This window comes from Globicephala melas, chromosome 19, assembly GCF_963455315.2.
Source record: "Globicephala melas chromosome 19, mGloMel1.2, whole genome shotgun sequence".
Taxonomy (NCBI): Eukaryota; Metazoa; Chordata; class Mammalia; order Artiodactyla; family Delphinidae; genus Globicephala; species Globicephala melas.
This window is the reverse complement of record NC_083332.1, coordinates 44,911,024-44,937,190: the sequence shown is the minus strand read 5'-3', so window position 1 is coordinate 44,937,190 and position 26,167 is coordinate 44,911,024. Positions and strand designations below refer to the sequence as shown.

General features: G+C 47.4%; 1 protein-coding gene across 1 annotated transcript in view; it reads right to left on the bottom strand.

Annotated features, from left to right (window-relative positions):
- CDH1 (cadherin 1) overlaps positions 1–9,978 on the bottom strand; it is a 78,649-nt gene extending 68,671 nt beyond the window's left edge. Inside the window, exons 1-2 of the mRNA XM_030863543.3 lie at positions 9,755–9,978; positions 8,740–8,854 (exon numbers count right to left, since the gene is read on the bottom strand). Coding sequence (XP_030719403.1) covers positions 8,740–8,854; positions 9,755–9,808 — 169 coding nt within the window. The 5' untranslated portion in view covers positions 9,809–9,978. The remainder of the gene's footprint in view (positions 1–8,739; positions 8,855–9,754) is intronic.
- Between the last annotated feature and the right edge of the window lie 16,189 nt (positions 9,979–26,167).

The following is a 26,167-nucleotide window of genomic DNA, read 5'->3' as shown; positions in this document are numbered from 1 at the left end:
GTCCTTTCTGTGGCTGGTACTGAGAAAGTTCCCTCTTTTCTTTAAAACAGAAAGCACGACAACACCTGAAACTACTATGTTATGTGTCAATTAGATCTCATTTTATTTTTTGGAAAAAGGCATAGTGGAATAGCTTCTAAAAGCAAAAGATATGTACGGACCTATATATACACTCTGAAACCTCATTCCTTCATTCAACAAATAGTTACTGACACCTACTATGGGCCAGGAACAGTTCCAGGTGCAATACAGCCGGTGAACTCAACAAGACAAAAGCCCCTGGCCTCCTGGAGTTTTTTTGTTGTTTGTTTTTTGTTTTTAATATTTATTTATTTATGTGGCTGTGTTGGGTCTTAGTTGCGGCACGTGGGATATTAGTTGCAGCATGAGGGATCTAGTTCCCTGACCAGGGATCGAACCTGGGCCCCCTGCAATGGGAGCATGGAGTCTTAACCACTGGACCACCAGGGAAGTCCCCCTCTTGGAGCTTTTGTTCTAGTGGGAGGAGAAAGACAATAGACAGGTGAAATACATGTTAGATGGTGAAAAGAGCTACAGAGGAAAACAAAGCAAAGAAGGGGGAAAGGGTTACTGCCTCAAATAGGGTGTTCAAGAAAGACCTCATTGAGAGGGTGACACTTGAGCAGAGAAGTTAAGACATAAAGGAGTGAGCCATGCAGGTAGCAGGGGGAAACTGTTATTGACAGAGGTAATAGCCAGTGCAAAGGCCCTGAGGTAGAAATGTGCCTGGTGTGTTCTAAGTACAGTCAGGACAAGAGGTAAGGGGTGGAGGTGGGCGGGGAAGCAGATCATGGAAGGCTTGTAAGTCATAGAAAACATTGGCTTTCGTTATGTGTGAAATGGGAAACCACTGGCGGATTTTGAGTAGGTGTGATGCTTTCTAACTTAAATTTTAAAAACCATCACTGACTGCTGAGTGGAGAAAAGACTGTTGGTAGAGGGGCAGAGGAAGCAAGAAGACCAGAAAGGAGGCTGTTGCAACATCGAGGTGAAGACACTCAAAAACGTCTTTGGGGAAAACTCTCCTGGGAGTCTGAGTACCAAACCACACAAACAGGTGTTCTTCTTAGCCTTCAACCTGCCCAAGTATCATAAATCTGAAAGGCTGTTGGATTGTTACAAGCTCTTCTAATTACAAAGCCCACTAATTATTATCTAGACCTTGGCCAGTTATCCCACGGGGTCCTGTGCTGGCCACCATTTATGATTTTCCTCATGGGAACAGGTTCAACTCTTCAGGCAGACCCCAGAAGTTCCCAGCAGTAACATCTGAGCTCACAGGGATCTGGGCACACTCCGTCTATTCCCAGTGTGGACAGATCCACAGCCAGACCTCTGCCTGGTGCCCACACCTTGAGTTGGTTCCACTTGGAACATGAGTTTGTTTAGGACATGTTCCCTCCCAACCCACCATGAATACCAGTATAATTGCATTTTCAGAGACTCAGAAAGTCGAAAAGAAGAAAGTAAAAGAAGTGCAGTTCACCTAGCATTTTTAGGAAGTGAAAGTCAAAAGGGACAGAGGCTGAAAATGGCTCAGAGGCGAAAGACAAAAGAGGTGCTTCAGAGGCAAAAAAAAAAAAAAAAAAAAAAAAAAAGCCTGAATTCTAGCAACACAATTAAAAGTAGCAAGATGCAAAAGGTGTAAAGACCTCTTTTCCAAAGGGCGGGAGGAACTCGCCTTAGAAAGGTGAATTAGTTTCACTGGAGATGCAGTTTGGCAACGAGGCAGTCGAGGGCGTGGGAAAGGGCACGGGTTTTAGAAGACAGAAGTCCAGCTCTGCCACTACCTGGCTGGGTGACCTCAGACAAGTTGTCCAACTTCTGAGTCTGTAGGAGATAATGACAGTTTCCGTCCTGGGCCACCGTGAGGCTTAACCAAGCTGTCAGGTCTGTGAGGACCCACTTTTGCAGGCCCCACTCCTGACACTGGTTAGAAACAAATACTTGTATTTTTATTTGTTGGCCGCCTCCAAATAAATACTCTCAGCATAGCCCTTCCATTATGTTTTCCTCCAGTGTGGGGTCCCTGGAAAACCTCTGCATCTATTGACACAAGACTAAGGAAAAAAGACCACTGCCCTATACAAATTCCTACTGAAACTGGTGCCTGCTGTTCTCCCAAGCTCCAGCCCTGAGATTCCCAAATACCCTCAAGATGATGCCACTTCTGGGTTCTTCAAACTTAACACTTTCCTAACCAAGAACAAATTTTCCTTCCCCAACTTGCTCCTACTTTCTCCTCTATTCCCAGCACAGGATGTCCTCTCATTCACCAAGATCCAGGGGGTAGAACTGAGCACCCCTCGCTCAGAAAACATCCTCTGAATATTTTCCCACCCCAGTGACATTCTCCAGTATATTGGAATTAGCCACTGAGGGAGGGGGCGCATCAGAGAATTCCTGGAATCTCCCTGAGGGCCCCCAGCACTGGCTGCTTCTCTGGGCACCCCCCATCTCCACCCCGTCTGCTCTAATTTGCGCCCGCAGAGCTCTCCTTCACCGGCACGGCAGGTCGACCAGCCGTATCCTTCCCTGATCAAGGGTGCCCTTGGATCCTTGGCCTCAGGATGGGCAACCAGATGCCCACACCCTGGCCGGCACTGGGTATTTATTCATCAAACATTCCTGATCTCGCCACTGGAGTTGTCCAGGGCGATGAATCAGGTGGCAGCGGACTCCTGGGGAGCTTTTAAAAATGCCATGTCAGAACCCCACCTTCAGAGACTGCAGCTCAGTGAATTTTCAGGTTTTTGAAGTGCTCCAGGTGATCTGATGCTTAGCCATGTGGGTAAACCATGGTCTCAGAGGCTGGGGCAGAGCGTTTTTTGGCAATGGGGAAAAGATAGGCACCCTTAAGCCATGTGTATTATGAAATATGTTTAAAAACCAAGCAAAAGCTGCCAGGTTCAAGGTCACCCTGATTTCCTGCACCCCCCCACCCGGACCCAGTTGTACCTTGCCCACTCCTCCCACCCCAATTCTGAACAATATTCATGGGCAGGTCCACAGACAACCCCACTCCAGCCCTTCCCAAGCACACTGCACAGTGGCAAGCAAGAAAACACCGCAGCATTTCCTTTCCTAGCAAAGGGCACTTTGGTCTAGTCACTGTTTGCTGTTTGCAGAGCAGTGTTTGCTTTAACACAGAAACAGGGAGAGTGAGGAAACTGGTTTGGCTGGTTTGCCGGGTGGGAGAGAGCACAGGGAAACGTTTGAACCAAAGGTAAAACAAGGGAGAGTCTCAAACAGAAGGCACCAAATACTCCAGGGGCTTTAATATGTAATATTCATTGGGCACTTAATATACACTGTGACATGGGTACTATTATGCCCATTTTACAGAAGGGGAATCTAAGGCTTAGAAAGTCCCTGGCCAATGTCCCTCAGCTGGCAAGGGGCATTACCTGGATTTCAATCTAGGCAGTCTGACTCAAGAACCTTCTAAATGTTCTTGGGCCTTGGGAGGTGGGGGAGGAGTGGAGAACTGAGGTAGATACAGGAAGGAAAGGGAAGAGGAAAAATGCAGAAAGAGGGGGCTTAAAACGCTCCCAACAGTAACAAGCAAAAGCTGAAGTATATAAAAGGAAAACTTACAATAGTAAGAGAGAAAAGGCGAGGGGAGAGGGAGGGGAGAAGGAGGGGAGGGGGGGGAGAGGGAGGGGAGGGGGGGAGAGGGAGGGGAGGGGGGAGAGGGAGGGGAGGGGGGAGAGGGAGGGGAGAGGGAGGGGAGAGGGAGGGGAGAGGGAGGGGAGAGGGAGAGAGAGAGAGAGACACCATTTTTTTTTAATGGACCAAAGACAAAAAAAACACTTTAAAGTGTCTAACTGCCCTTCCATTTCCAGAATCGGGTTTGAGGTCTCCCCTCTCTGCCCTCCGTGGCTTTCAGAGGGAAGCACTAAGTACACTGTATCCCTGGGACACACTTATCACTATGGTCTGGCTGCAAGAGCCACTGGCTGGGCATGCAGCCTTCACAAGCATCTTAGAAAGTTCTAACAGACGCAGCTCTCCCTGCCAATTACAATCAACGTTGAGCGCTGGCCCAAGGCCACAGTTTGAGAGGAAGAAAATAAGCCAAGGTATGAGGTAGTAAATATGCATTCATTCATTCATTTGTTGAAAATAATACGAGTGCCTACTCTTTCCCTAAGAAATATGAGCCACCATTGAATGACTCCTTCCTGTTTCCTTAACATCCTTCTCACTCACTTTACGTTCAGCCCACTCGGCTTTATTCATTACTGTAATCCCAGGGTCCAGCCCACTGCTGACACTCAATAGGTACCCACGTGTGTTGACAAGAGAATCTAAACGAATAAACAAATATGCATATTTAATCCTCACAACAAACCTGTAAGTATTATTGCCCACCCCACCCCCCAATTTTACAGATGGGAAACAGGCTCTTAGAAGCAAAGTGACTTACCCAAGGTCACACAGCTAGTAGCTGAAATTCATACCTGGTCTTTCATACTCACGGAACTATCCTGACCAGCCCTAGCCCATTCCCTTCCTTGAAAGCCTACAGCCCTGAAAGAAGATGGGGGTTGAGGCAGAGTGGAAACCCAGAAAGTCTGGATTGTGATGGGTGTCTCTTAGGGATTTCTGGGTATGGGCAGCTTCTGGGAGATGTGAGAGCTGATTGCTTCAGCATCCGGCTTATCTGGGGCTGCACTTGGAAGGCTTAGAAGGAGCATTTAGGAGGAAAAGGCTCACCCAATAAAAAGCCCCAGAAAGCAAACAGGGATTTCCATAAACACCTGGCTGAGAGGATAGGCAGGTCTAGAGGCCCCGTACAGAAGCAGCAGGTGCCAGCCTTCCTTAGATGGCTTTGCAGGGCTCAGGACTTTCTGCCACTCCTTGTGAGACACAAAGGCAAGGGCAGGAGAATGACTCATTAGTCTCCTTCCCCAGGGAGATTTGCACCAACCACTGACACAGATGTGAGTAACAGGGAAGTGATGTTTAGGAGTTGGAGGGATGAGGGAGTAGGGATCCTATGACGTAAGGTGACCCCAAAGCAGGCTTCTGTATTTGTTTTTTAAAGCCTAGTTTAGGGACTTCCTTGGTGGTACAGTTGTTGAGAATCCACCTGCCAATGCAGAGGACACAGGTTCGATCCCTGGTCGGGGAGGATCCCACATGCCGCGGAGCAACTAAGCCCGTGTGCCACAACTACTGAGCCTGCACTCTAGAGTCCGCGTGCCACAACTACTGAGCCCACGTGCCGCAACTACTGAAGCCCGCGCGCCTAGAGCCCGTGCTCTGCAACAAGAGAAGCCACCGCAATGAGAAGTCCCCGCACTGCAAGGAAGAGTAGCCCCCGCTCACCGCAACTAGAGAAAGCCTGCATGCAGCTAAGAAGACCCAACACAGCCATAAATAAATAAATAGATAGATAGATAGATAAAGCCTAGTTTAATGAGGGGGCCTGCATACCGTTTCCATCACCTTTCAGCACATCTTTTAGAAGGAGGAGGAAATGGGTGTATTTAATCCTTACAGCTGGATGCCTGTGAGCAAGGTCAATCCATCAAGCAATCAGAGCTCAAACCCAAAATATAAGCCCTGTTTGCCCAAGGTCAGGTGGAGGAGGAAGCAAAGCAAGGAAACCATCGGTTTGAAAGCCTGCCTGCTTTTTTTCCCACCCCTCAATCAACTGAAAGCTGAGTGCACAAGTATTATCCTGAGATTGGAAACTGTCTAACAGCCTGGGTTTTTCAAACCAGTTTGTGCTTTAAAAAAAAAAAAAAAAAAAGGAAAATAATCAGAAACTCTAAAGAACCAGTTTACAGTTGTGGTTTTGGTGTCGTTTGTATGTACGTTCTCCATTCTAAAACGTAGAGAGAAATCAAAGGAACACAAAGCTGAGTGAGACTGTGAGGTTGGCCTTCTCACAGGGCGCAGGAACGACCCCAGAAAACCACCCCAAGATCCCCTAAGTTTAATCAAAACCCTATATGTGACACTCTTCAGCCACCTGTGGACATAACGCAATAGGCTCCTTGTTCTCAGACCCTCATGCAGCAAATTCCCCACAGGGCCAATGTTTAAACCTGGTACTAATGTTGCATGCCTCCATCTTCCTGGACTGTCCAAAGAGAATGAGGTCACCTCCCTAAATCCTGGCTGCCTTTTTCAATCACAAAGCCAGTTCCCTGAGATCGCATGTGTGATTTTACCAGAAGGGCACTTTCATCTGATTCCACATTGGAGTGGTAGGAGACCCCATCGTCCAAAAAGGCCAAAAAAATTACATGTCAGGAAATCTGTTGATTGGGGCTGGGTACGTGGACATAAAGGGAACTGGAACCAGCCACACAAGCAGCTTCCAGAGGATACTTCTCCCACCAACACGACCAGCTATAGGCCCCTTCCACTTCCCACAAGGTCTGGCCCACCTCCATAACCACCAGCCCCCTCGGGGTCCTGCCCTATCAACACCTCTGCTCTCCAGGGTACATAGGGAGGATGAGGCCTATTTCACGATGGACACAAATTCCCCAAATACCCTCTGTCTTTTTCTTTTCGAGATTATTGAGAAGCGTGAAGAATGGGAGAAAGACCGGCTGTGGCTCCCTGAGCAGATCAAGAAATTGCCTTATGCTTCAGTCTCCTCATCTCAAAACAGAAATAACAATGGTACCCACCCCACCCCCCCGTCACACAGTTCAATGAGGTAAAATAGGTAAAGCGCTTGTCCCAGAGTCTGGTTCAAAAGCCAATAGGTGGGGCTATTAATAATAATATTTATGTTATTATTAACATGTAATAATATTATTACTGGTCAGATACAAAAGCTTGGTGGTGGTGGTGATGGGAATAAAAACTAGACTAACCCACCCTTGGTGCTACAAAGATGTCTTGGTGAAGGAAAATAAAGTGACCAACACCTGTGTTGCAACACCTCATACACAGATGCACACACCATTTCTAACCCTTGCCCCGAATTCAAGGTTCAGTCAACTTTGCCTCATCCCAGAAGCCAGTCTTCACTGCCCACTGATACCCATCAGAACACCCCAGGGCACCCACACTCTGCCACCTAAGTGCCCATGTCCCACAATGTTCTCTAAGCGGGTCCTGGGACATTTCTTAGCAACCTGCTGGAGTGTGAAATACCAGGGGCAGGGATGAAGTATCCCTATATCTCCTCAATCACTCCCGGGGGCCCAGCATAGGGCCAGGCAGAACATCAAGCAGAGACTGGCCGAGTGATGGTGGACCCACTGCAAAACCAGGCAGACAACACTTCCTTTCTGACCCAATAGAAAGCTCCACACAACACAGACGTGACTCAGAAAAGCAAGTATGTTTAATCAATCAAGCTGTTTAAAAAAAAAAGTCTCCTACTGTTGGAACAACTTTCAAAGTTCAAAAAAAATTTCAGACAACAGCATGATTGCTGTAGATTTTCCACATGGCCAAAGACTGGAAGAATAAACAGTGAATTGCCTTAGGGGAATTGTGGGTGATTTCTCATTTCAAAAAGTGTTTCTTTTATTGTTATGATACTTGCCCTATCAACTAAATCAAGAGGGAAGAGAAAGTCCTTTGGTAGGAAATAAGCGCCTGGGAATCAGTGAAACCAGAAGAGAAACCAACATTCCCTTGCTCTCACTCCTGGGCAATAGTGAAGTGAAACAAAGCAAACTCTAGAATCCTGATTATCACAGTGATAAGACCCAGAGGCACACTGTGTCCGTTTTCATTCCCTGAGTCAGAGCTACCAGGTTTTTGACACACACACACACACACACACACACACACAAACACACACACCCCATTATTCCTTGGGGGAATGGTACCTGTATCAAAATGTTTTCATCTCTATGAGCAAAAGCCACAGTCTGGTGACTAAGAGAGGGCTCCTCAGTCATCCCAGAGATGTTGCAGAATGGGGCCTAGGAGTCAGGTCCTAGCTCAGATTCTTGCTCTGCTGAACCTGGGGCAAGTGGGCTCCACCCTCCTGAGCCTCACATTTGCTCATCTGTACCATGGGAATTACCACCCACCCCCACCCTCTTCCCACACATCAGGTTTCTGCAGCCTGAAATGATAGACTGTCTCAAAGTGGTCAGGATGGGCTTCCCTGGTGGTGCAGTGGCTAAGAATCCACCTGCCAATGCAGGGGACATGGGTTCGAGCCCTGTTCCAGGAAGATCCCACAGGCCGCGAAGCAACTAAGCCGGTGCACCACAGCTACTGAGCCTGCGCTCTAGAGCCCACGAGCCACAACTACTGAAGCCCGCGCACCTAGAGCCCCTACTCTGCAACAAGAGAAGCCAGCACAATGAGAAGCCCGCGCACCGCAACAAAGAGTAGCCCCCACTCGCCGCAACTAGAGAAGAGCCCTCACGTAGCAATGAAGACCCAATGCAACCAAAACTTTTAAAAAGTAAAAAAATAAAAGAATCAGTAGCCCTGAAAAAATTATATATATAAAGTGGTCAGGACAATATGAGACACACTGAAGGCCTCTAATAAGTGCCCCCCATAACTAAGTCAACCATACAAGATAGCCCCCTCAACCCCAACTGCTCTATCTTGGCAAAAGTTTAGATCCCTGCATCTGTGTAAATTACAAAGGGGTGTCACCTGAGCCAGGGAAGAAGGGGCTCGCCCAGTCCAGCCCAGGGGTGTGGGAGCGCAATTTCTCGGACCCTCCCCACTCCCACCCCACCCCGCTCAGGGACAACTGCGGCGCGCCCTCACCTCTGCCCAGGACTCGGCCTCTCTCCAAGTGCAGCCGGGGCACGGTGAACGTGTAGCTCTCGGCGCCAAAGCCGGGATTGCAGGGCTCCGGCTCCTGGCAGAGCCACGATGAGACCTGGGGTAGGAGAAAGATATGGAACCCGGGTGGCTTGAGAGGGTCCCCTCCCGCCCACACCGAAACCAACAGTGCCTCCCCTCCCTCGCTCCCGGCGCCAGGACTGTGGGAGTGACCCACCCCCATGCCCATCCCCATCCCCCCGGGCAGGCAGCCACGCCAAACTCTTTCATTCGGAAACCTGTGGCCGCCAAGCCCCCAGGACTTCCCAGGAGAGGCGGCTGCTGGGTCACCTTCTCCAGACCTAGCACCCCCTTCCTTCCAGTCTCCTTTTTAATTTCATTGGAGGCATCTTTACGCTTCCAAATTCCACTTTCCCTATACCGGGAGAGCTCCCACTCTTAAGCCCAGTTCCTCAGACCGAGGGGCGTTCCAACCCCTTTTGACCCTACTTTCTTGTCCCGGGGACGTCCCCATACCTATTTACCACCCTTTCTTTACAGGGCAGGTGCCTTCTTTATCTATCGGTTCCCCTTGCCTTACCTCAGAGGTCGTTCCCACTACTCCCGGCTCCCCCCGGACTTGCACCAGGGCTCCCCTATCCCATACCCCGACGCCCACCCTACTCCATGCCCTCCGCTGCCCGCCCTTAGCCCACCCGACTCCCCGGAGGCTGCAGTGAGGCGTGCCCCCCCACCTCAGGCATTTGCGGGAGGCAGTAGGCAAAGCCGCGCTCGCCCTTCACCCTCACCCGCTCCCACTCCCTTCTCCGTGGAATCCAGAGCGCGGCGCAGTTTCCAGGCCATTCAGGCCCTTTGTACCCAAACTTTCCTGGAAGAAGAGGGACTGGGGATGACAGGAGAGAGGAAGGGACGACGAAAGAGAGGAAGGGGCTGGGGGCCGGGGTGCGGTTGGTGGGTCCGGAAGGCGTCTCCTGCAAAGTCAGGGGACCCAACGTACCTGCAGCAGCAGCAGCAGCAGGAGCGCAGAGAGGCTGCGGCACGGAGGGCCCATGGCGGGCCGGGCGGGGGTCGAGTATGGTCCGGCCGAGCTGGGCCGGGCTCGAGTCTGGCAGAACTTCCGCGAATTCACAGGTGCTTTAGGGTTCCGGACGCCACTGAGCTGGGCAGTGCCGCGGGAGCCAGGTGAGCCTCGACGGCCCCGCCTCCGGCACCGCTGATTGGCTGAGGATGCACCTGCCCGGCCGCAGCCAATGACCGGCGCGGAAAGGCCTCGGGCTTCCTCCGCTGGCTTGGGCGGACGCTCCGCCCCCGCTCCCGCCCCCCAGCCTCATGCCGACCCGGTGACCGGATTGTAGAGTCAGAGCAGCGGATAGGGCTCCATGATTCCTATTACCATCAGGTTTGAATACCAGCCTCGCGGTGGCTCACTAACACCTGGGACCAGAAAGGATTTTACTCTTTAACTACTTCTGTCTTTTTAACTTCAGATCTCCATCAGTTCGTGAATCTGCAAATCAATTCACTGGGCGGGACCCCGCCCCCCCCCCTTCAAAGCTTCAGTTTCTCCACCTTCCAAATGGGAATAATAATCACCGAGCCTCCCTGTGTTGTTGTGAAGTTGTCATACAATTAATAAGACAAATGTTTGCTGCACCACAAAAGCTCGATACAGAGGTGAGGGATAATAATAGTTAACAATAGGTGCTGAGCATTAAAAGTTACTGTGCCGGGCTTTGTGCTAAGCATGACATTAACCACCTCATTTAATCTCATCTCAAAACAACACAAGAGCTGTGTTATTATTCCCATTTGATAGGCAGACAACTGAGGCATAAAGAATTTGAAGCCAGTAGGAAGTGATAGAGGACTGGAACCCACCTCCCTCTGATTCCAGAGCCCCTATTCTATTAACTTCACCTCATGTGGTCCCACAAAATCGCCAGCTGGAGCTGCAGTTTTCAATCTGTCCTTTAATGTTGACTGGAAGAGATCCATTAGAGATCACCCAAACCTTTCATTTGCAAATAACTCTTTCTATGTCCCATGCAATGGACACCATCTTTCCCTTTACCCTTGAATCATGATCAGAACTACAGTACGTGTAAAAAGAAATGGTAATTATGTGATATGATGGGGGTGTTACCTATGAGTTAGGTATGTGTTAGCTAAGTGTTAGTTACTATGGTAGTAATCATTTTGCAATATATGTAAGTGTATCAAATCAACATTTTGTACACCTTAAACTTACACAATGTTATATGTCAATTGTATCACAATAAAGCTGGAAAAATACAAAAACAAACAAACAAACAAAAGCACTACAGTGTGTGGAGTCAGCCACTCACTAGCTGTGCAACTTTGGGCAAGTCAGTATTTTCATCTGTATAAATGGGTCCTTAGGAGCTAATATAAGAAAATCACTAAGCGGAGTGCTTGTTGCCTGGTAGCAACTGCTCAGTAAGTGTTGGGTGTGGAGGTTGTTCTTTGAAACGGACCACCCCCTTTCCCCCTTGTTCATGGGGAAGACCATGTTTACAATATTTCACCCAGAGCTAAAAGTGAATCTGAGCCCATTGAGGCTACTTTCTCAACCCCAGAGGAGAGGCACTGTCTTGAACCAAGACACTGTTTCAGGTCAGTCCAGCCACCACTCCCCAACCTGTCCCCTCCATTTTAATGGGTTTCTGAGCACACGCCCAGGCCATTTGGATTTCTGCATCTTGGCTCTCTCTCTGCCTCAACCCACCAGGAGACTTTGAGGGAAAAGGCTCCAGTATTTCCTTTCCCACTGAGGCTCCTGCAGGACAGTGCATTAAGCAAGAAAATGGAAATACAGAAAGAGGCGTTTCCCCCATGGGGCGGCTTGTCCGTTTATTTTTTTTCCCCCTCAGTTATGTAAAAATTCATGTTTTATACCATCACTCAGCCCAGGGAGACTTTAGGGCTTTGCTTTCCTCCTCCCACAAAGCCCTGGCCTTGTAACTCCACGGCAGCTCTCATCGACTCCTCCATGACACTCTGATAATTCAATAAAAAGCATCTTAGAAAACAGTTAGGGGCAGTGAGGACAGGTCAGGCATGAGCTCGCTTCAGACTTCTCGGCAAGCCCTTCTCCAAGCTCCAGGGAGCGGGCCAGGAAGGGCTGCCTGCCCTCAGCGGTCCAGGGCGAGCCAGGGTGAACGGAGGATGCACAGGGGTTTCCTGTGGAGACAGGGCATTGTGTGGCCCTCAGTGAACTGCCTCAATTTCCTCTTCCATCAAAAAAGGATACCTCATTGTGAGGATCAAATGAGCAGGTGAAGGTGAGCCTCTGCTGCCTGATCTCAGGCTGATGGAGGGTTAAAATTCCTGCTCTGCCACTATCTGGGTAGCATGTCCAGTCTCAGTTTCCTCATCCATAAAATGAAGATGTTGGCAGCACTTAATTCACAAGGTTCGTATAAGCGTTCCGTGAAGTTAGCTATTAGCACTCTAGGCTCAATACATTCCCCTTCCAGTTCCAGGCAAAACTGTGAGCCCCCATGGAGCCTCCCCACCCCCAGGCTCTCCTTTTCCCAGCCCTGCAGTTAAAGTCTCTTAGGCTATCTCTGGCCTCTGCTTGGAAAAACTCTTTCATGGGGGCTGTTTAGTCTTTGAGACCTTCCCAAGGTCATTTGCATTTTAAAGAGAGCTCTGGGGTATAATTCTTTCAAAGGAAGGAAATCTTTGGAACCAGTAAACTCCGCCCAGGATGGGCTTCATGGCGTGAGTGGTCGTGAAACTCCTGAGATTGTAGCAAACCTGTTGGTGCAGGTGGTAAGGTCCATTGCTTTCATTAGCTTCTCAACTCGGGGAAAGAAAAATCAAAATCTTGGAAGTTGAGTTCTCTCTGAGGGCCAGTCCAGTGTTAATGGTAGAATTTCAGGCATTAACCAGGGAAAGAAATGTTGACCGGAGGCCTTGCAGGTACCATTCTAAGTGGATGACAGACCCTACTACCGCTGGTGCTAACCGGGCTTCCGTCATTGGCATGACCAACACCAGATTTCCTTATTGCCTGCAGGGTGTGTCTCTGACGACTTTCATTTCCTGGGTGTCCTGGCAACTGGTCAGCTTGGAGGCTAAAGATTAACGCCCCGGGCGGTCCTGCTCCTTTCATCTTCTGGCAAAGGGGTGGTATAATAAAGGCACTCAGACTGGGAGGGGCACCTCTACCCCAGCCTCAGCCAAGAGGAGCCCAACCCCCTAGCCGGCTGGGGAGGAATCCCACGGAAAGTGGAATTGCTGGGGATTGCAGCCAGATCAGACTCCCCATTGTGTGGGGAGAGGAGGCTCCACACTAGCTGCTCCTGGGGGCTCCTGACACCTCTGCTGGGCCGGGCTGCCTGCCAGCACGCCGGGGAGGGAACTGGATATCCCACTTCAGCCTCCTGTTAAAATGTGGTAACTGATAGGGGTACCGCCCTTTGCAGCTCAGCCACTCACGTCTGCAAGAAACATTTTTATTTCAAACACAAGGAAAAATAGTATAATGCACACCATGAATAGTTACAATGAAACACCGTGTATCTATCATCTAGTGCCAACAATTACTTTTTGCAATTTGTATAATTTTGTAACATGTGAACGTTGTACCAAATCTTGTTTCATATTTTCATCCCTGAGTTTAAAAAAAAAAAAAAACTAAGACTATTTTTTAAAAAGTAGTTTTAGGTTCGCAGCAAATTTGAGTAGGAGGTACAGAGATTTCCTAAATACCCTCTCCCCAACACATACATAGCCACCCCATCAACATCCCCCGCTAGAGCAGTACATTTGTTACAACTGATGAACCTACACTGACACATCATAATCACCCAAAGTCCATAGCTGACATTATGGTTCACTCTGGGTGTCATATGTTCTATGGGTTTGGACAAATGCATAATGATGTGAATCCGCCATTGTAGTACCATACAGAGTCTTTTCACTGCCCTAAAATCCACTGTGCCCTGCCTGCCTATTCATCCCTCCCTCCCCCCAAACTCCTGTCAACCACTGATCTTTTTACTGTCTCCCAAGTTTTGCCTTTTCCAGAATGTCATGTAGTTGGAATCACATTACATGACATTCTGGAAAAGGCAAAACTTTTGGTATGCCTTTTGCAGGTATGTAGACTTTCAGATTGGCTTCTTTTACTTAGTGATATGCATTGAAGGTTGTTCCATGTCTTTTCATGACTTGATAGCTCATTTCTTCTTAGCGTTGAATAATATTCCATTGTCAGGATGTACCACAATTTATTTATCCATTCACCTACTGAAGGACATCTTGGTTGCTTCCAAGTTTTGGCAATTATGAATAAAGCTGCTATAAACATCCATGTGCAGTTTTTTGTGTGGATGTAAGTTTTCAACTCCTTTGGGTAAATACCAAGGAGCATGGTTGCTGATTGTATGGTAAGTATACGTTGAGTTTTGTAAGAAATTGCCAAACTGGCTTCCGAAGTGGCTGCACCATTTTGCATTCCCACTAGCAGTGAATGAGAGTTCCTGTTGCTCCACATCCTCGCTGGCATTTGGTGGTATTAGCGTTCCATTTTGGGCATTCCAATACATATGTACACTTGCATTTTTATTTTTGCAGACCATTTTAAAGCAAATCCCAGATAACGTAATTTCCCCTGTAAATATGTCAGTCTGCATCTCTGAGAACATGACCATCATCCAATTAAGTAATAACGCCTAATAAAATTCACAATTCCTCAATATTATCTAATGGCTAAAAAATGTCCTTTTAACAATTTGTTTGTATCAGGATTCAAGCACGAGTCACATTTTGCATTGGGCTATATGTCCCTTGAGTCTCTTTATATTTGTAAAAGTCTCCCCATCCTTTTTTGTTCGGCTTTTTTTTTTTTTTTTTTTTTACTTTTTGGCTGTGCTGCGCAGCGTGCAGAATCTTAGTTCCCCAAGCAGGGATGGACTCTGTGTCCCCTGTGGTGGAATTGTAGTGTCTTCCACTGGACCGCCAAGGAAGACCCTTGTCCAGCTTTTCTGAAGTATAATTGACTGCACATGTTTAAGTACACAGTTTGATGTTTTGGCATATGCAAATACTGTGAAGCCATCAGCACAATCAAGAAAATGAACAGATCCCTTTTGTTTGTTTCTGTTTTGATATAATTCCAGATTTACAGAGTTTGTTTGTTTTTAAGGGGCATTTATTTTTTAAGATACCCGGTCATTTGTCCTGTTGGATATCTTGCATTTTGTATATTGATCACATGCATCCTCATGGTGTCACTTACCATGTCCCTCTCTCCCATATGTCATGTAAACTAGATCTAGAGGTTTTGCGTAAAATTCAATTTTTTTTACGCAAAAATATTTCATAACTGGTACTGAGTACTTCCTATAGCATCATATCAGGAAGCAAGAAATTGCCTGGCTGACTCACTTTTAGAATACTAAGATTCAGTTGGTGTCAGCTGATCTTTCCAGTATCAAGTTCTCCATCAACCTTTCACCTTGTGGTTTTAGAATCATGGCTGATGGCTGTCCAGATCCATTATCTCATCAGGGAAACAACAAACATTTATTAAGCACCCCCATGTGCCAGGTACTCTGCTCAACAATCGGGACACAGAAATAAACAAAATATGATTCCTGCCCTTAAGAAGCTCATACGGTAGTGAGGGATGCAGACAGGTAAACATTCATCCACTTATTTATTAAGTATTTACTGAATGCTAACTAGGACCAGGCATCGTGCTAAATACCAGTAATTACAATACAGTGTGTGATAAAAGTGATAGCTACCATTTATTGGAGCTCACGATACTCTAAGCAGTATCGGTCTTTGTACAGCACTTTGGGTGCTCTCACTACATCCTTTTTTTTTTTTTTTTTTTTTTTTTGCGGTACGCGGGCCTCTCACTGCTGTGGCCTCTCCCCCCGCGGAGCACAGGCTCGGGACGCGCAGGCCCAGCGGTCATGGCTCACGGGCCCAGCCACTCCGCAGCACGTGGGATCCTCCCAGACCGGGGCACGAACCCGCGTCCCCTGCATCGGCAGGCAGACTCTCAACCACTGCGCCACCAGGGAAGCCCTCACTACATCCATTTTACAGATCTAGAAGCAGAGGCTCGAGAGGTAAAGAGATTTTGCCCAAGGTGACATATTAAGTGACAGAGCTGGAATTTGATGGGTTCAAAGCCTCTTCATCTCCATGCTATACTGCTGAGATCAGGACAGTCTTTTATTTCCAGGTGCCATTTGAAATGAGAGGCAAACCTTGCTTAATTTAGCAAGAAATGGTCTGTCGAGTTGAACTGAAATTCCAGACCCTGGGATAGCCAAGAGAAGATGGCAAGAGCATAGCCTGAACTACTTGTTTTTCAGCCAGGCTGGAGCTTCCAGTACATGAGGGGTAGGTTGGGGGTAATGATGAGAGTTGGAACCAGAGGGCTGGGTCCTGGGTCGAATCATTTGGTCCTCCAACTTGCCCACAGAGCAAAAGGTATTCTCCCCATTTTGCAGAGGAGGTGACTGATGCTCAGAAAGATGAACAGCCAGGTCATTGCAGGGGCAGGCTTGAGACCGGTGCTCTGGCTCCAAGACCAGTATGGCAAAATGGTTCCCAGCACAGATGTTAGTGCCTCGCTGCCTGGGTCTGAATCCTGCTCTTCTACCTGCTAGTTCTAAGCCTTTGAATGAGTCACTTTAAAGCATCTTTGGACCTCAATTTCCTCATCTGTATAAATGGGGATAATAATAGCACCTACCTTGTTGGGTGGCTGTGGAAATTACGTGAAATAACCTAAGTAAATGTGGCAGACTAGAAGTCCTAAATAAACATTAACTATTATTATTTCCACATTCCATGATGCTCAGGCGCTGGGGTTTTCACTGAGAGGAATCCCTGAGTCCCTGAGTGCATGGGCAGCAGGATTCCTCCAACGTAACTCTCACTCTCTCCTAGACTCACTGAAAGAGAGGGAGCCTGCTGCCATGGGGCTCCATGGCTGGCTGAGTGCCCTCTCTTGGCACAGATACTTTTGTACCTGGTGTCTCAAGATAAGGTGCTACAGAATAGCTACAGAATACAGAACCTCAAGATAAGGTTCCACAGACCTGTGCTTCCTGCCTCCCAACTTTGAGCAGAGAAGGCCTCATCCCTCCTCTCAGAACCAAGGACCTGTCCACGTGGTGGGATGGAGAGAGAAAGCTCTTTCTAGTCTTGCGTCCAGGTTGGACAAGACCAACCCTCTCCAGGGTCAGCAGCCAATGAAATCACTCTGTGCCAAATTCAGCCTGGCCCCAAGTCAAAGAAATTTAGTGACAAACAACTTATTTATATATGTACCAAATTCCAGGGGCTAGCTAGAACACAGTGTAGGGAACTGACCTTGTCACTTGAAGCAAAATCTCTTTCTTTCCCTAAGTCTCAGTCTCTTATCTGTAAAATGACTCAGCTGGCCTGTAAGGATCCTTTATTTTTCTTCTGCCTCTAAAAACTATGACTTTGAACGTCTTGAGATTGAGTCAGTGAGCACTGTGTGTGTGTGTGTGTGTGTGTGTGTGTGTGTGTGTGTACACGTGTGTGCTCACCTACTTGTGGGTTCATGAAAGGGGTGCATCTTGGTCTTTCTAGTCCCAGCAGTTCTCAGCGAGAGTCCAAGTTTTACAGGAAGGGAACGTGAAGCTGACCAGTCTTGAGCCAGACTGTGGCAGTCGGAGAGAGTGAGCTTCCTGCAGGGGTGGAGACCAGCAGAGCAATAAAACCTGGGCAAAGAGCAAGGTTTCCACTGCAGGCCTAGGAGAAAACTCCAGAGTCCAGACTCAGGATGGGGCTGCCCATAATTTTCTAGAGAGACTCTCCAACTTTTCAGGCAGCATTCATTCACTCATTCATCCATCCATTCATTCATTTGATTAAACAATCACTGGGCCCCCAGCTGTGCCTAGTGCTTTGCTGGCGAGGGAGGTGCCTCCCTGCCCTCACAGGGCTTTCAGTCTGGTGCCATAAACAGACAAGGGAACCAGGTATTTATAATCCAGGGCAATAAGCAAGGATGATACTAATATTTAACAATAGGTAAAGCATGGGCACCAGGCCAATCAAAATGAACACCAGCCATTAACACCAGGGTAGGGTCCCCAGGCCTCCTGCTGTGTGCCAGGCTTTATCCTTTTGGTTGTTGGGTGGTGGGGAGGTGTGGGCGTGTGGGAGGGGCTGGGGGTTTGGGGGGCACTTGAGGGACTCAGGGAAGCAGCTGATTACCGACTGATATGGAAAAACTTCAGTACTGTATTTTAGCCAACAGAATAGCCATATCAGTGACCAGGGCTGGAGGACGGCCCTGGTGATAATGATTCAAGATTAACAAGGCCCATGATGGGAAGGCACAAGGGACTCAGGGAAGGCTTTGTGGGGAAGTGACATCTAAGTTGAGTTAGCCAGAGCGTTCCTGGCAGAACCTGGGCAAAAGTATTTTCCCAGTGGGAGGAGGGCTCAGTATTTTCAGGCGGTTCAGTCTAGCTGGAGGAGAAAGAGGCGGGAGATTAGACCCAACAGGCAGGTAAGGAGAGTGTGTGCTGTAGGGTTGGGGGAGGGGGCTGTGTTAATCATGCTCAGTGGCTTGGACTGTGCCTCCAGAGCAATCGGGAACCACCGCAGGGTTTTAATTAAGATCAGGGGGGCTTCCCTGGTGGCGCAGTAGTTGAGAGTCTGCCTGCCGATGCAGGGGACATGGGTTCATGCCCCGGTCCGGGAAGATCCCACATGCTGTGGAGCAGCTAGGCCCGTGAGCCATGGCCACTGAGACTGCGCGTCCGGAGCCTGTGCTCCGCAACGGGAGATACCACAACAGTGAGAGGCCCGCATACCGCAAAAAAAAAAAAACTCAGGGGAGTCACCTGATCCAGTCTGCAAATCCCCCAAGTGACACCAAGGAATACATTTTTCCAAAGACAAGAACCAAGGCTCAGGGAGGTTAAAACACCTATCAGATGTCATGCCGCAGGCTGGACATGGCATAAATGCAACTGCTCACTTCTGGATCCCCTTCTCTACTGAATACCATGTGCATCAGAGGCTGTCCCTTTGTGTATGGAGCTTTAGAGTTCATAAAGCACTTTACAGTTTACAGAGCACTTTCCCATCCATGCCCATTTGATTTCCCACCACAGCACTGTATTACAGTGATACCATTCCCATTTCACAGTTGAAAGGACTGAAATACAGGGAGGTTTCAATATGTAATAAATAGTGAAATTTTGACTCAAACCTAAACATTGAGACTCCTTGTCCAGTGATCTTTCCCCTCCACCATGCTGTGTCTTGGCATTTGTATTGATCACTTTGGGTTATAAATGCCAGAAACATAAGTGCCTGAGCAGAAAAAAGGAATTTGGGAGCTCATATACTAAAAAGTCCATGATGGATGGACTTCAGGCATGGATGGCTCCAGGTGGTCAAATTACGTCATCACAGATCTGTCTTGCTCTGTCTTTGCTTTCATCTATGTTGATTTTCTTCTTGGATTCTCTTATCAAGGCAGAGACAGGCTGCCAATCTACCACTTTAGCAATCCCAGCCACAAAGTACCATACTTTTCCAATAGGTACAGCAAAAGCCTCAGGTTTCACCTTTATGCCTTGACTTGGCTCATGTGCAGACATGAACCAATCCTGTGGCCAGAGAGATGGCTAGGTGGCTCTGATTGGCCAAGACTAGGTCATGTGTCCAGCCCTGGAGTGATGCAAGAGGAGTCAGCCTTCTGGGACCACAAGGACTAAGAATAGGGGAGGTGTGGTCCCCTAAAGAAAAACGATGGTGCTGTCACCTAGAGAAGAGCAAAGAGATACTGGGCACATAAAAACTAACATTCAAGCTACATCATGATCCCTCAGCATCAGGAGGAGGCTACTCACCTAGGGGAGGGTAGTCTTCTCTGACCAAGGAGCTCAACATGGTGGCAGGCATGGTCTGTCTGGAGCCTGCTCCTCGGGGCAGGAACCCTGCTCCTCTGCAGAGCTCTACCTTTCAAGAGCCAGCCAGCGAGCTCCAGTGCAGCTCGGAGCCCCCAAAGCCACTTCCCTTCTTCTTAATGCCAAGTTTTGGTCTGTGCCTCCTGGGGCTGGGGTTGGAGGCTGGGTTCTCTGCAGATGTTCCTCTTAGTAGACAGAACTTAGTCATGGTGTGACCTAAAATTTTAAAAAAGAATAAAAATAAAATTTAAAAAGCCAAGAGCCCAAAATATCCTGGCTATGGATAGATACTGGGGCCAAGTTTGCAATAAATTCTCCCCACTGTGAGCCTCTCTTTCCCCCATCCCATCCCTGGTGAGACTTGTTGCTGGGCTGTGGTTTACACTGCAAAACCACCCTAAAGGCAGAATTGGGTAGTGCTTAAGAATACAGACTCTGAAAAAAAAACAAAACCAAAAAGAATACAGACTCTGGAGGCAGGCTGTTTGTTTGGGCTCAAATCTCAGCTCAGCCACTTACCAGCTATATGCAAGTTACTGACCCTGTGCCTCAGCTTCCCCACCTATTAAATGGGTTTAATGATGTTAATAGTAGAAACTCCCATGTAGGGTTGTCTAGGAATCAAGTGAGCTAGTACATGTTCAGACCAGTGTCTGGCACGGAATAAGCAATATATATAAGGCGTGGCTATTATGTGCCATATCAGCTGCTTTTTATTCCTCTGAGGAGACAGGCCCCTGGAGGACAGGGCCTGGTCCGTCTTGTTTGTCACTATATTCCTGGAGCTTAGCATGGGGCCTGGAACAGAGCAGGCCAAGGTAAATATCTACTGAATGAATGAATGATTGAATGGCTAGTGCCATGGGAGCCAGCAGTACTGGACTCTAGGCTGGCTGTGTGACCTTAGGCAGTTGGCTTCCCCTCTCTTAGCCTCAGTCTCAGCCTCTGTAAAATAAATCAGATCAGTCAATGTTACTCAGACTTTTCCAATCAGGCCCCCATTTACATCGTGCTAGGACACACACACACTGAAATTGAACTTTCACAAGACAACACTTACTTTCCTATGTGCAATATACTCTGATATATTCTGTTTTCTTGTGTTCTACTCTATTTCACTCTTTTTCATTTTTTAAAAATGCAATCCTGGGGCTTCCCTGGTGGCGCGGTGGTTGAGAGTCCGCCTGCCGATGCAGGGGACACGGGTTCGAGCCCTGGTCTGGGAGGATCCCACATGCCGTGGAGCGGCTAAACGTGCGGGCCACAACTACTGAGCCTGTGCTCTGGAGCCCATGAGACACAGCTACTGAAGCCCATCGCCTAGAGCCCGCGCACCGCAACGAAGAGTAGCCCCCACTCGCCTCAACTAGAGAAAGCCCGCGCGCAGCAACGAAGACCTAACGCAGCCAAAAATAATAAATAAATAAATTAACATTTAAAAAAAAAAAAATGCAATCCTTACCCAGTGAATAGATTTGAAGCCTCACTAACTTCTGGAGACCTGCAGTTAAAACACTGAACTAGGGGCTTCCCTGGTGGTGCAGTGGTTGAGAGTCCGCCTGCCGATGCAGGGGACACGGGTTCGTGCCCCGGTCCGGGAAGATCCCACATGCCACGGAGCGGCTGGGCCCATGAGCCATGGCCGCTAGGCCTGCGCATACGGAGCCTGTGCTCCACAACCAGAGAGGCCACAACAGTGAGAGGCCCCCGTATCACAAACAAACAAACAAAAAGTCACTGAACTAGATAAAAGGCAAGGTCCTTTCTGACCCAGACACTGATGATGTTATAAATCTTGCCTAAGAAGCATTATTTGATTTTGTGTGATGGTTAAGAGCTTGGGCCCTGGCGGGAGAGGACTGGGTTCAAGTCCTACGGATACGGGCCTGTGCTGATCTTGGTAAGTTATATAACCTCTGGGTGCCTAGGTTTCTTCCTTAATGCAATGGAGGTAACAATGATTCTTTCCTCTTAGGAGTGGTGTGAGGAATGAACTGATAAATGAACTGATACCTGCAAAGCACTAAATACTTCTAAATGCTCCATGAAGAACTTTTAAAAAACATTATTGTTATTTGAAAGAACATATATAACACTTTGTGGGTAGCCTGGCAGGGAGTCAGAGCTCAATAGATGTTTGTGTATTTTTTGGAGATTATCAGAGCATTCCTCTACCTCTCTGGGGAAAGAAACTGAGTTTCCAGGAGGGAAAGGTACTTGCCCAAGGTCACCAGCAAGTCAGAGACAGAGCTTCAGGCATCAGGCCTCAGATTTTAAGAAGGTTCTATAACTTGCTGATTCAGGGAATGCAAGGGAAACCCCCTTTCCTCATGTCACGGCCCAGAATTCACTGATCTCAAGCCCTCTTTCTTTTTCTTTGTTTGAACCTTTTCCCCCCATTTTTAAACACTGAGGTATGCTTTACATATAGTAAAATTCACCCCTTTTGGTGTGCAGTTCTGTGAATTTTAATAGACACAAACAGTTATCGACCCCTATACTCAAGATATAGGACAGTTTCCATCATGCCAAAAAATTCCCCTGTGCCCTTTGAGAACAAAATCTCCACCCACCCCTAGTACCTGGCAACCACTGAGATCTTTTCTGTCCCTATAGTTTTGCCTTTTCCAGAAATACTTTTGAGATTCATCTACTGAATATGTTGTTTTGTATATACATTTTTGCTTAGCAGTATTCCATTGTATGGATACCACAAATTGTTTATCCATTTACCAGTTAATGGGCATTTGGGCTGTTTCCAGTTTCGGGTTATTATAAATAAAACTGCTAGAAACATTCATGTGTCTTTATGTGGACATACGTCTTCATTTTTCTTGGGTAAATACCTATGAGAAGAATTGCTGAATCACATGGTTAGCATATGTTTAACTTTCTAAGAAGCTGCCAAACTGTTTTTCCAAAGTGACTATGCCATGCTGTCACACCGTCAGTGTACGAGAGTTCTAGGTGCTCCACATCTGCTCCAGCAGGCGGTGTGGGCAAGCTTTTAAATTTTAGCCATTGTGACAGTTGTGTAACCATCTTATTGTGGTTTTCATTTGTACTTACTTAATGACTGATGTTGAGCACCATGTATCTTCCCTCTTTCTTTAAAAAAATTATACAATGGGCTTCCCTGGTAGCCCAGTGGTTGAGAATCTGCCTACCAATGCAGGGGACACGGGTTCGAGCCCTGGTCTGGGAAGATCCCACATGCCGCGGAGCAACTGGGCCCGTGAGCCACAATTACGGAGCCTGCGCGTCTGGAGCCTGTGCTCCGCAACAAGAGAGGCCGCAATAGTGAGAGGCCTGTGCACCGCGATGAAGAGTGGCCCCCGCTTGCCGCAACTAGAGAAAGCCCTCGCACAGAAACGAAGACCCAACACAGCCAAAAATAAATAAATAAATAAAAACTATACAAGTAGTAAATAGCCACAGTAGAAAAAATTAATGCAGAGATAAGCAAAAAGAAGAAAAATTAAAATAAAGATCACCTGTTACCCTAGAGTTCATCATAGCTGACATTTTGAGCTATGTCCAACCTCTGTCTCTTCAGACAAACATATAACTGAATTTTATTTATTTATCTGAGAACGTAATACATGCACCTGGTACAAAGTTTGAAAGGAATGAAAGGATAAGTATTGAGAAATAAGCCTCCCATTCATTCGGTTGCTGAAGTTAAAAAGTCTAACTTAACGTAGGATAGCAGAGAACGTGCATTAACCGCATTCCTTTGATGTGTTGGTGAGAGTGTAAACACGTACGAGCCCAGTAACACTGAGCACTCAAAAACCCCAGGCCACAGAGAGTCCATTCCTCAGCCCTTAACCAGAGGAAACAGCAGAAACACGCGCAGCAGGATACCCGTACAAGAATATTCATAGATGCATCCTTCAAAATAGCAAAAATCTGGAAAAAATCCAGATGTCCATTGACAGGATAATGGATTTTTAAAATGCAATATATTCATACAACGGATGAATACATAGCAATGAAAAAAATGAATGGACTGCAGCTATGCACAGCAGCATGAATGAATCTTCATAATATGATGCTGAATGGAAAAACTACTTCCAAAAGGTTCCATACAGCATGATACTCTTTTTATAAAGATTAGAAACAACTACAAGTACACAATATATTATTTGAACTGTAAGTATATATGTATCAATTATACAAAAGGAGCAAGGGAAGGAAAAGCACAAACATCAGAAGACTGGTTACCTTTTGGGGATGTAGGGGCTTGGGATAGAAAAGGATCCTATGGGTACTGTTGTTCTATCCCTTGGGTTGGGGAGAGAGTTAAAAAAAACTAATCAGTGAATCAAACTGAAAACTGGGTAGGCACAGACCAATGATACAAGTGTATCATTAATCAACGGATTATGATTCATCTAATTCTGAGCACATGAGGTGCTTAAAAATTAAAAAGCAAGTCTTCCTCTCTGGTCCCCCAGGCACTCTGTTCCCCTCCCTAAAGGCAACTACTGTTACCACTTTCTGTGTTTCCTTCAGGAAGAAACTACTTTACCTATTCTATTGAGTAACCTGTGTTTTTACTCAACAGCAGTTCATGGACAACCTACCACATCAATAGATTCCCAATAGCATTTTAATGGCTGTATAATTTTCCACTATTTAGATGTCCATATTTTATTTTATTTTATTTTTATGTTTTTATTTTTTTAATTTATTTATTTTATTTATTTATTTTTGACTGTGTTGGGTCTTTGTTGCTGCGCATGGGCTTTCTCTAGTTGCGGTGAGTGGGGGCTACTTTTCGCTGGGATGAGCAGGCTTCCCATTGCAGTGGTTTCCCTTCTTGCGGAGCACGGGCTCTAGGCGCACGGGCTTCAGTAGTTGTGGCTTGTGGGCTCTAGAGCACAGGCTCAGTAGTTGTGGCACATGGGCTTAGTTGCATGTGGGATCTTCCCGGGCCAGGGCTCAAACCCGTGTGCCCTGCATTGGCAGGCGGATTCTTAACCACTGTGCCACCAGGGGAGCCCTAGATGCCTATATTTTATTAAACGAATTCCCTTTTTGATGGACCTGGGTTTTTTTCCCCCAGTGTTTTTTCTCATAAACAATGTTATGAGGAACTCCTTTATATACACGCCTTTGATGAATTGTATGGAGAGGTCTTTAGGATAAATTTCTCCGAGTAGAGTTACTGAGTCAAAGATTATGTGCATATTTCAGGGTTTCGAGCCATATATTGCGCCCACCAGCAAGGAGAGAGGGGACTGTCTTTGAGAAGTCTGGCAGCTGGCCTGGTGCTGTGAGGTCTTTTGTTACTAAAGCTACCCCAGAGGTTATTCAGCAGCAAAGCACTGTTAACCATTCCCAGGACCTCCCTGTGGGACAGCAGGAAATGGGGTGGCTCCTCGGGCAGAGGAGAACAACAAGTCTTTATCAAAATGCTATTCACCAAGAACGCGTTATTAGCACAGATCTTGGTCTTGCATTTGGGCAACTCCCTGCAGACGCGTGGAACTATGTCTCCTGAGGGAAGATGAGCAGGAGTTCAGGGTGTGCCGGGCTTCTTAGCATCGGACCCCACTTCTGTTCACTAAATTATACAAGTAATAGTGTGCAATGGGGAAGAGTTGGCACTAGAGCCAGATGGCCTGGATTAAAACCCTTGTTACTCTGCTTCCTAGCTGCGTGACTTAGTTTGCCCTTCCATAAAATGGGGCTAATGAGGGACTTCCCTGGTGGTGCAGTGGTTAAGAATCCACCTGCCAATGCAAGGGACACGTATTCAATCCCTGGTACGGGAAGATCCCACATGCCACGGAGCAACTAAGTCCGTGCGCCACAACTACTGAGCCTGCGTTCTAGAGCCTGCGTGCCACAACTACTGAGCCCACGTGCCACAACAACTGAAGCCCGCGCGCCTAGAGCCCGTGCTCCACAACAAGAGAAGCCACCACAATGAGAAGCCCGTGCACCGCAACAAAGAGTAGCCCCCGTTTGCCGCAACTAGAGAAAAAGCCCGTGCGCAGCAACGAAGACCCAACGCAGCCAAAAATAAATACATTAAAAAAAAAATTTTTTTTAATGGGGCTAATGCTACTTAGCTCATGTTTTTTGGGCACATAAATGAGTTAGCATACATAAAGTGCTCAAAACACACTTGGCGTGCTGAAAGTGCTCTATAATTATGAACTGGGCTAAATTCACAGCCCCTGCCCTCAAGGTAACCTCAGACTGGTGGGGGACATGGAAGCATTTACAATTCAGGGCGATGAGTACATTAAGGCAGGTGCTAAGGAAACTCATAGGAGGGATGCCAAATTTGGAAGGCTTCCTGGAAGAAGTGGCATCAGGGCAGGAACCAAGTCACTTGTAGGATAAAGGAGAGGCAGAGCGGCCAGCCATGAACTCCCTTTACTGGAAAGGTGAAGATGGGATTCAGAGAAGGTTTTCAGTCTTGGATTTCAATTCAGCAACTT